This window comes from Poecilia reticulata, linkage group LG8 (assembly GCF_000633615.1).
Source record: "Poecilia reticulata strain Guanapo linkage group LG8, Guppy_female_1.0+MT, whole genome shotgun sequence".
In the NCBI taxonomy this organism is placed as follows: Eukaryota; Metazoa; Chordata; class Actinopteri; order Cyprinodontiformes; family Poeciliidae; genus Poecilia; species Poecilia reticulata.
In genome coordinates, this window is record NC_024338.1 from 12,936,775 (window position 1) to 12,948,062 (window position 11,288).

Consider the following 11,288-nt stretch of genomic DNA (forward strand, 5'->3'; position numbering starts at 1 on the left):
GATAATTTTTCTTATTTTAAGAAAATTATACCCTATTTTTGTACTTTTTTTTCTTGTTTTTGAAAGGGGACTTTTTGCAGTGTAAATGGATTACATTCTTCTTCAACAATACCTTATTTGTCTGGGTCGTAAAACGAGGAAGTAAATTCGTTAGAATTTCAGTGCTCTTTGCTTCAAATATCAGCATTAATGTAAAAATGATAAACACGGATGAAAACAACGGGAGTGTACAGGTAGTAGATTTAGTCCAGCCCGTAAGATAGTCATTTTTCATCCTAAATAGTTTTGAAAAACCATTCAAAACAAACGCACAATCTTTATTGTATTTTATAGAGACTTTATGTAATTAAAAGTACTTCAACTGACCACTGGAAGTTTATATGGTTTTCACAATTTCCTGACCAAACCAATATTGTAGCTCTAGCTGCAGGTGTAGGGTTGTTGTTGTGCTGGAGGGTGAATCTTTGCCCTACTCTTTTGCAGTTTCTAATAGCTTTCTTGCAGACTGGCCCTGAATTTAGCTCCATCAATCTTCTCCAACTCTTACCAGCTTACCTGTCCCTGTTGAAGAAAAGCATCCCTACAGCAAGATGCTGACACAGTCATATTTTGCTGAGAAAAGTGTGCTTAAGGTGACATGCTCTGTTAGATATCTGCCTCAAACAGCATTCTCAAGAGATTTGCTTAACCTCATCTGACCAGTCATCTTGGTCCATGTGTTCTCTATATTCCCTTATTGATGAATGCAAAACTGAAAATATTCATTCTAATGGATTTCTTTCAACAATAGCTTCCCAGCAGGGAAAGAGAGGCAACAGCAGCAAAAAAGGGATAATGATTAAAATTTTCTTTGTTGCCTGCTTATTTATCATCCACATGTGTTTGTTTATTTGGATCCCCCATTATTCGTTACCGTAACAATGGCTACTCTTCCTGGGGTCCACATATAATATAAATATTGAATTATTCATTCTATTTGTTCTCAAATCCATTTCCTAGAGAATTTTACAGGAAAATTAGATCAAACAGGCAGAAACTTAAATTGTGAATTTCTTCAGTTAACTTAGGTCCCAAATTTACAAATAAATTGCCAAAGCCATTAACCGCATCGTTCATGTCATTCGCAGTCTTATCCTTATCAAAACACTCCGCATAATTTGTTCCATTTACCATTTTTAATTATCTCATTTAACATTTTCCACATTCATTGGATGGAAAACAATGTAAAATAGCAACAGTGATGCATTAATTTAAACCAATTTAGATGAGGGCATCGGCACCTCCGTTTCGGTACGCTGAAAAAATGTGTAAATTACGTGTGGAAAAAGTTCAGAATTTGTTCTTTTCATTCTCTATCATAAATGACTCGCTTCTAAATGGAAATGAAACCGAATGAAATCAAGGTTTAAGGAGCATTTTGACTTACCTTTCCATGGTAGGCGCTGCTGTTTTTGGCCACAGCACACTGCCGGTCCACAAGGAAGCAGTATCTGCGGCGTTCCTCTGACAAGGCCGTCTTGTAGCCCTCAGCTATGAAGGTGTCTAGCTCTGTCTGCTTATTGCTAATGGTCTCCACAAACTGAAGGGGAACACACAGTAACATGCAGGCATTAGCATCATTTGCTTTCGTATTCAGGTCTTGCTCGTTTATTCTTTTGGCTTTGTTAGCACTTTGTTGTTTTTTTAAAGGTGCTTAAAATGGCTTATAAATCCATGTATTTGCCRTGACTGTTTTCAATCATAAATAAATGAATAAAAGTCTGMAGCAGCTATGRAAATTCATTTTGTGAATTTGTTCAGCCGGCTTTTCCAAGCCATTAAACAAACACATTTACAAAGACCAATCGTCTGGTGTGTGGAGGGTGCAGATAAGAGGAAATGTCAAAAAATGCTGAATAAAGAATAAATTTGAGTGTTGTCAAACTGTATTTACTTCATTTAAAGTAGCTGCTCATCTCAGAATCTTCAACAGAAATGAACATTTTAAGTACRTCACTCTGCATGCCATTTTCTATACAGGTTTCACTTTTTGAACTGAATAACTGAGATCAATTAACTTGTGTAGCAATCTCTACAGATGCACTTGTGGGTGGTGTGTTGATGTCTGCACAGGATAATAAAGTAAATGATTCATTTTGTCTTGGGGCAGGCCCAAAAACTATAGACAACATTTCAGGTTCACTGACTATTAACATAACCAAGCATAGCGAAAAAAGGGTGTGCACAAGAACATGGCCCTGAACAAAACATACATATTCCAGACACAAAGAACAGGAATAAATTACTGATATTTGAGACAGACGCTCTTCCCATATATTCATGTCTGACACACAAGCTGTGCATGACGTGGTGCTCTAAGCTGGATAGCCAATTAAGCACAAAGAGAAAGGGACAGAAGAATTTAAAAAACTTCACCATATTAACTAAATTTATCAAAATAACTAGAGGTGTGCCGATCGATCCGTCACCGATCATAATCGGCCGATTTTYGTGAAAAAGTGCATGATCGGTGATCGGCGATCATTGGCTCTTGTTGCCGATACCGATCACCTGCATCTCATCATTTCGCATCCTGTCTGTGCAGCTGATCTCCTCTTTCCTTCACACTGCGCAAGCGCGCAGCAACAAATCCTAAGCGATGTGGAACTATAACGCACTGAGTGAATGGGGAAGTTTGCGTGTTGCGGCGGAAAATTGAAGCACRTCAAAATGCATCAACACAACGAAGCAGCCACTCAGAACTAGCAGTAATCAGCTAGCCGCCATGCTATCAGSAAGTTTTCATTCAGTAACTCTGGATTGTTTATTGTAATGGAACCTGTATTTGCCTATGAATGTTAAGTTTTATACTTGAATTTTTTTGGCAATGTTGAGAGGTTTTATTTTGCTCTTTGCATTATTTAGCCTCTTCAGAGCCTTCATATGTTATCAGTATGTTAAAGATAGTATTACCAATAGCAGTACAATTTGCAGAATGCCTGTTTTGTTTAGTTTTCTTCTTGGAAAAAGTTATTAAAAACAAGTTTTTGTCTAAATTAAGGTGAATTCATGGTTTCTTTTTTTTTCACATAATGTAATCGGTAGTGTTTATAAAAAATAATAATAATAATTATGTGATCGGTATCGGTGATCGGCCCTCATGGGTGATCGGTATCGGTATCGGCAGGAAAAACCTGATCGGCACATCTCTAAAAATAACAAATGTACATATAAGGTTCCTGTCAGGAGTTTRCATATCACCAGGTCAGTTGTAGATTCTGCATTTAAAAATAGGTCAAGTAAGTTCCGATTGATSAATTTATAACCATATGTTAACATGAGTGATCATGTTGGTGAAGTGTAATAAATATATGCAATCCAAACAAGATTTTTCAATATTTTGATTAAGTTTTGAAAGTTAAGATTTTTTYCTGTTTTTAAAGAAAAATGTGTGTGTGACCCCAGTCCAAGTGTCGTTTCATTTAGTGACCAGCAGGGCACACTCTTTCCCACTTTTAAGCAACCCAGAGTTGGGTCTTTCATCAGCCAAGTGGTGGTGAGAATCTTCTAATTCCAGATGACACTAATTCAACCATTTTGAGTGGAAGATGCTGCTTGTTTTTCCTCAAAAGAAAGCTGCTATAGTTAAGGTCTTTGGACACCATCAGCCGTCAAATGAAGTGAGATAGATAAAATCATGAATAAAAAYAATCATATCTTTGTGCTTTTTCTAACTTTTAATTGCATTTCTGTGCCAAAGAAAGCAGAAGTGTGCAACTYTTTGTGTTACACTTCTACTGCATCGTCTTATAACACATTATCATGTCTGAGTGATTTTTTTGATAGACTTAGCACAAAGGCTAAAAAATGGCRTCCTAGACAGATTCAAGCTGGTTTAATTAGTGGTTACAGTTCTTTAATAAATGTTTGGTTAAAAYATGTTTGGTTAAAACATGAGCATCACGTCAGCAAGAGTGGTTTATATGGCTGCCAAAATATACTAAGAGGTGGAAAGAAGACTTCCATTCCTTCTAATCGTCTCCAAGAACAAAAGGATAGTGATTTTGTTGTGGAATGGCTCATAGTCTATGCAGTAGCTGCAAAGAGAATAAAAAGAGAGGGAGAAAGATGGAAGGGCACATTATGGTAAAGGAGGTTTGGGAAAATACATCTGGATGCAACACCTACATGCATTTGTGAACYGGTTCTTGGAAACATCAGAGAAGTTGTCCACTGCAAGGACCCTTTAAAAGATCACAGTCGAAGCAACTGCCCCTCTGTCTCTCTGGTGGAGTGACCCTTTTCGTATTTGCAGTCTGTGACTCACAAGCTGCTAGCCGCTGAAACACCTCTAACCAGAGCTAATAGGAGCGGCTCAGGCAGTGTGTGCTCGCCTTTTGTCAAATCAACATGGCCCCATTCTCCAGCCATTCAAAAGGTCACGAAAGTAACCCAAGACAATGAGTGCAGTGGGAAAAGCACATGCAGACACCTGGCACCATTATTTCCCAGTGACCTCAAGTTACAATACATCAAGGCAAGGATGACTTGTTCTGCGCAGGTCATGGATAGAAACGAAAACCGCGACATGTCAGTGMRGCGTCAACACCCAGGCTTTAAGTAGTCAGTGTTACAGGTTTTTCTTTGCATGTCTCATTACGTCGACATATTMAGGACGAAATCCCAACACTTCAGCACTTCATTACKCTGCACTCCCAACACATTTTCCAATAATTACAGCCACTGGGATGGAGGCTCTCAAAGCATTTCAAAAGTGAAGAGTACACCTGGGCTCACAACAACAACACTGCAGAATGCTGTATTTTCAAAGCATCGTCCAGCTCTGTTTTAAGCTACTTAGAACTTCCATTTTGTTCTGGTGCTACATGAGCACTACTCTTTCGAATAAACAAAAAAATACACTTGAGACATCTAAATGCAAAAACACCTCGAGTATATTCTCATTGCTTTAATGCAAGCACCCTAAAAAAACTATACTGTGGATGTGCAAGTTTATACATGCCACATATCAGAAACTGTTATATTTTGTGAAGAAAGGTACAGCTGGTCAAACATCAGTTTTATGAAAGGAATTCTTAGCTTGGAGTTTCGTCTCTCTCTCTCCCCGTTTCATCTTAATAAAATCATTTGCAGCACAAAAGAGTTTATCTTGATAGAATCCCTTTATATAGTTCCTTAGTACTCTACATTGTCTACATAATGAAATAATTTGCATTTCATCAGACTTCACCTATTGATGGTGCTTTGGAAGTGTTTAAAGGCAAGAAAGATCAGAAGACGGGGAGAGACAAAAAGACGATGATAGTCTCCTTATTGTTGTCAGTCTCTTTTCACTGCTAGACTGCACCAAGACACCAACTAGTAAAAAAAGTAGTCTCTCTCATCTTCCAAAGCATCACAAATGTGGTGGAGGAGGATGAAATACTGCCCTCATCTCTGCAGCATTTACTCGTCTTTTTCTTGCCTGCCTCCTGCTGATTTTCTATCCACACAAATTAAACCATCCAATCTGTCACAAGACTGAACTATTTTTCAAGGTGGACACTTGTAATTGTGAAGCACAGGTCTTGTGGGAGTGCAGGGCTCTCGCTCTCTTATTTGCGAGCTTTGCTTCTTGTGGGCTCAGGCACCAACGAGTTGACTTTTCTCTCACACGCCCACAGCTGTGATATGATCAGTGAAAGTGAGCAGACTGAAAATGAGAAAGGGAGATTGATTTTTCTTCTCTCCTGCAAAGTTGCTGTAAATTATGAGTCCACAATATGATGAGCCCTTCACTTTGCACAGATGGGCCTAATTGATCAGTCATGCAGACTCAGTCCATAAACTCCAATTCATGTTTAGCATGCAAATAAGTAAAATATTATTCTACTTTTCTTCTCTCTTTGGTTTGAGTGATTCGGCCGAAGTGAGACGTTAGTCTAATAGCCGTTTTCATTTTCCCAGCCATTTGCACTCAAAGAGAGATTCTATTATATTATAATACATTATGTTTAAGTATTACCATTCTATAAATTCCTAAGATTTTATGAGAGAACTATTTAAAGGCTTTTTGGCTTTTGTAAACTTAATTTAAAGAAAAATCTAACAATTTACAGATAAAATAAAATTGATGTACATTATCGTTAACATTACAAAACTGTGTGTTGCCCTTCTTAATTCTACGATTTTTTAAAATTTATTTCCATTTATTTTTCACTTCTTTTAGTTACCCTTGCATCTATGGTTGTGATGGTACTTGTGTGTGAACTAAATAGCAATGACAGCAGAATATGGGGGAAGCAATGGAATAATCCCAACTGGGGAAGAATCAGTACTTGGAGAGTGGATCTTTTTTTTTGTTCAAGTTAAAATGTAAGATTTATTAGTTCATCATAAGAGCAAACGGAGTAAATGAAAATGGTGAGAAAAATCTGCCATTTGACTCGGGTGTGTTGATGAAGAGACGTGTGTAAAAGTAGCAGAATAATGGATCCTGAGGACTTTGGTACCCGTGCTTTAGTCTGTAGAAGTAAATGAGACATTATCTTGTTTACTTCTTAAATACTTGTGTTTGTTATGATTTTGCTTGCTATTTAAGCAGTGGTGCATAGCAATCGATAAAGTTGATTTTTCTTTTGGATTACTGCCTCTTCATTATTCTTTTTTGAATCGTACTTGAAGGCTTTTATTCACGTACATTGATGCTAAATGCTCTACTTTAAATTCTGAGAAACGCACAGATGACTCATTCTTTTCTTGACATATGAGTACTTCCTCACATTGCAGACAATGTATTCTTCTGATTTATTTCCAACTGATTATGATACTGAATGACAAAAACCATTTAGAAAAAAATGTAACATGGTTTCATGTTAAAATTCTATAAATGGGAACATTTATAGAATGGAAACATTTAGAGATTGGAAAATATTCCAACAGGGGAACAGCAAACAGAGTAAATGAAGATGATGAGAAAAATCTGCCATTTGACTCAGGTGTCAAATATTTCAGGAGAAATATTTCCCCTGTAGAAAATATATACTCTTACAGTCCCCATGCATCTCAAGTGTGTGGAATAACAACTGAATAAGTGTACACATTATACAATTTAATGCATAAAAAGAACTTAATGATTCAAATTGAAATCAAGAACTCTGCAAATAATTACACTTAAAAGGCTATTTAATCACTAGAAGAAAGAAAAGCACCACTGAAACAGAGAGGTTTTCATGGTGCATGTTGAATCTCTGCTCTTTACAGATTTACTGATTCTGGGGCCACAATCAAAGCTCCCACTTCAAGCTGTGCTTCATGCTTGACCGCACTGTTGAGAGCATTCTGAGGGTTGATGTCTTATGATGACACTTAATACATCATCTCTTCAAGACAGACCTGACACAATGGAACAAACATGATGTGACAATTGAGTCAGATCAATCCAGCTCTTCCACACCACCGAAGACAAGATGGTAGTGGATGCGTGTGTGTGTGTGTGTGTGTGCGTGCGTGTGCGTGTGTGTAGCTGTGTTTGTGGCAGCATGAAAACTGAGTGGACAGAGTGAAGAACTTTTTGGAGAAACTTTAGGAAAGTTTGTATCTGAAAGATATGTTTTACCTGACTGATGACTGCACTTCACAGCAAGGCCACTAGCGGCTCAGTAACTCCGCGAGCGGTGACCTGTTGGTCTGACATCCGTGCCCCCATCCTTTAAAGCAATCTAAATTCCTGCTTCCCAAGTAATGTATTGACCTTTCCTGTCCTCGCATATGGGTTTTTCTCCCCTGCTTTCCCTCCTTCTACAAGACTAAACAAGGAAGCAACAAGAAAACATCACAAGCGATGATGTCTGGTGCAGAGGAATGTTGTCAGGGTTGTTTGTTGTTCATGCTGCAGCTGAACCCTTTCCCCCTGTCATGTAAGCGATCGGGTGAAGGAAAAAAATAAATGTGACATTATTCATTAAGCAATGTCACACAGTCAATGTTCACTTCGAATCAATCAACATTAGTTGCACATGCAGCAATCCAGAGCAGGTTGCCTCGTCATGCATAAAGTTTGCTGAATTGTTGCAAATTGTTGTCTGACAGTCTAAATTATGTTTTAACATTTCTCAGAAGGTCCAAAAATCTTTGTAGGACACAGAAGTGCAAAGGAGCAAACTGTGCAGACATAATTTCTCAATTACGTGTTGATGTATAAAACAGGTTTATTTTTTGTTGTGCATGTAAACGCTGTTAAAATTAATTGGCTCAACCGTCAGTACTTCAGTTACTGTAGCTTGTTTTTGATTTTTTTTCCCCTGCTGCCTGGATGAGTGTCAGTGTTTCTGCTTATATGTGTGCAAATGTAATAAAGGTTTCCAAGGGCACACAATTCATAATCAAACCTTCGCCATTTGCCTTCCCACTCAGGACACCATGTCGCCTCTTGCCGCCGCCCCCGTCTTGGCTGCATTCTCTTTACTTAAAAAGAATATTCAAGTCCTTTTCACTGTTGTTCATAAACCTTTAATCTAATTCTCCCCCACATCAATGAAAACTGCAGAAATTAGAACATTTAGCTGAGCAGAGCAACAAACTGACCTGAGAGTGCATGTCATTTTCATTGATGTTAGCGATTTACCGCCATCTTAGCCATTTCTTCTTCTCAACATGAACAGCGTACATTTTTAATTAAAACGTTAAGTTTAGAGTTTCATACTTTCATACAGTTTTGTGAAATTGTATGAAAGGGAATTAATGCAACGTGATCTGAGCTGGAACTCAGCAGGGGGCTCACCTGCATCTCCTTCTCTCCGTACTTTGAAGGGTTCTTACTGCCTTGACTCTTCCTTCGAAGCTTCTTCAGTTCACCCTGGCATTTTTCCAGACTCTCCCCTTTGCTCTTGTGTTCCAGCTGGTATTTTTTCAAGGCAGCCTAAGTAGAGCAACAAGAAATAAAAATAACATGAGATCACACCTCTTCCAAAGTAAAATCTTTTTAAAAGTTGTAACCAAAGGGACCGGAGGGATAACTTGATATGTTTTAGAGGGACGTTTTCAGGCAGGCGTATTAAATAAATACCCATTAAATCTGTCAGTATGTTGTGACAGTAAAACATGAGATAGGTAATCTGTGGGGGGGAAAAAAAACCCAAAACAGACAAAAAAACCCAAAAAAAACACAAAGCACCTCTGCTTCCTGTGCAATGCCGCTCGGAAAAAATTCTCACTTCCAGCACAATCTGGGCTCTCTCCCCTTAACTCGGATTGTTTCCGACAGATTTTTGACAAGGTCAATCAGCGAACAGAAGGAGAACTTGTGACCAATGACATTAATTTTCGATGCCGGTTTAGTTTCTGTGTATTTTCAGCAAAGGCAGCAGAGAAAGCAAATGAAGCCGTTAGCAAATGGATACACTTTTAATCTCAACACAGTCCAAGTCTCCAGGAAGCAATTGTTTCTCAACAGCCGAGAGCCCAGACCCTCTCGGCCGATATGGAGCAAAGTGTACAAGTACAAGCGGTTGGTTTTTAACCAGGCTAGTTTTTACCATTTGCAGAAATACATCACTCCTGGTCAGAAACAACCAATTAAAGCCAGAAGGAAGGGCTTTACCTGTTTCAATTATAATTTTATGCTCTATTTAATAGAGTGATGGGTACAAGTTTCAACCTCAGAATGTATAGTACAGATATGCTATTAGATTGAAACGTGGTTCTATGAGGTACCGATTATGGAACAGAAAGATATGCACAAAAGTTTCATTTGAAAAAAGAAAATAAAACATATTTTGTCATATACCTTCTGTGATTAGGTTTCTTTTTATTGAGAACCAAGAATAAGTGAAAAGATTTCTCTGATTATTTTCTCACAGAGATTGTAATAGCTGGCATGACAACCATACCACCTATCTCCTTGTAGTTCGCAATATCCACGATATAAGCACCCAGTCTCATGAGAAACCCACAAAGCTCTCCTACTGGTTGTGAGGCTCTCTGTTGTACATATAGAGGCATCCGTTTGTGGTGACCTTCACTCTCCGTTTCGACTGACTGTTAGTCACTGTCAGCCGCTCCACTCATGATGTCACCACTCAAGCCCCCTGGTGCTTGCTAGACAGGCCAGCTCCTAGAAAACAAACTATTCACTTAGCCATAGTTGGTCTAGATGTCCACCAAACTCAAACTGACTTATGTTCTTCTTGGTGATGAGGTTTTTTTTTATTTACTAGATAAAAAAAAGAAGAAGAAAAACACTTTTTCTCCCATTTTAAACTGACATTTCAGCCCAACATAGTGATTTTGGTTTGCTTACTTTTAACATGAACCAAAAGATTTAGTGGGACATTTCCAGAGGCAGACAGTATTCCCTTTGAGGCCTGGTGTCTCCGCCCTTCTGAATCAAAGCATTTAAGTATTAAACACTTATTGTTCTGGCTGACAAGCACACATCATCATTACGCGGCAAAGAGGGTGCACGTTGGGATTCTTTCATCTCTTGTTACATTCAAAAAGGCTAAGATACTGCTTTCATGATTAAAGAAACTGCAGAAATCATTTGGCTCCTAAACTCCAAGTCCTCTTAATCTCCTGTGGGTTTTGTTTAGAAATCAACAACGCCTGTGATCATATCTCTGTGAGCATCCACTGCAATCGCCTGTCCCTCTTGTTAGGGAGGATTTTCATCAAATATGAACAATCAGATGTGAGTGACTGCCTGGAACAAACAATGACAAGATTGTCAACAAAGCCTTAATGAGCCCCTGATTTGTTTAATTTCGATCATTTGGTTTCTTTTACTATTGATTTAATAATAAAAAAAAACAACAACTTTGTTTCCTTGGCTTTATCAGCTCTGTTGCTATAGTAACAATGTGTGGTGTGAGAAAGCTCGTGTGGTCTCCCAGTTTGAAAAATTGGAAGAGAAAAGCTTATGAACAAGGGTTCAACACCCGCATTTGCATGCTGCATGAAAATGAGCACATATGCAGGTATTCTCGAGGTACTCTGAAAAAGGAGCAGAGAAAGAGCCTCTATTGTCGCACACCTGCAGAAAGACATGGAGTGTTTGCTCTGCATTGCAGCAAATTTTAAAATAATCGCAGATTTGTTCAATATGTTTCAACAGAATGGACCAAATGAGGCCTTTGGACCTTTATCAGCTTTCTAAAGCAATAACAATGAAATTGAATGAGTCATCTGCTCATTTTCTCCTGTTGTTTGAGGTAAAGTGATACAGCCAACACAGGCTGCCTCGCTGCTGACATTCAGGATTCATCTCCCAGAAACCAAGACTTGTGCTGGGGAAAAATAAATTAATAATA

General features: G+C 38.3%; 1 protein-coding gene across 5 annotated transcripts in view; it reads right to left on the reverse strand.

The window, feature by feature from the left end:
* The window catches only part of LOC103468820 (brain-specific angiogenesis inhibitor 1-associated protein 2-like), a 59,958-nt gene that overhangs the window by 12,351 nt on the left and 36,319 nt on the right, over positions 1-11,288 (reverse strand). For all 5 annotated transcript variants that reach the window (XM_008416164.2, XM_008416167.2, XM_017306241.1 and 2 more), the window contains 2 exons: positions 8,762-8,899; positions 1,427-1,579 (listed from right to left, as the gene is read on the reverse strand). In XM_008416164.2, coding sequence (XP_008414386.1) covers positions 1,427-1,579; positions 8,762-8,899 — 291 coding nt within the window. The remainder of the gene's footprint in view (positions 1-1,426; positions 1,580-8,761; positions 8,900-11,288) is intronic.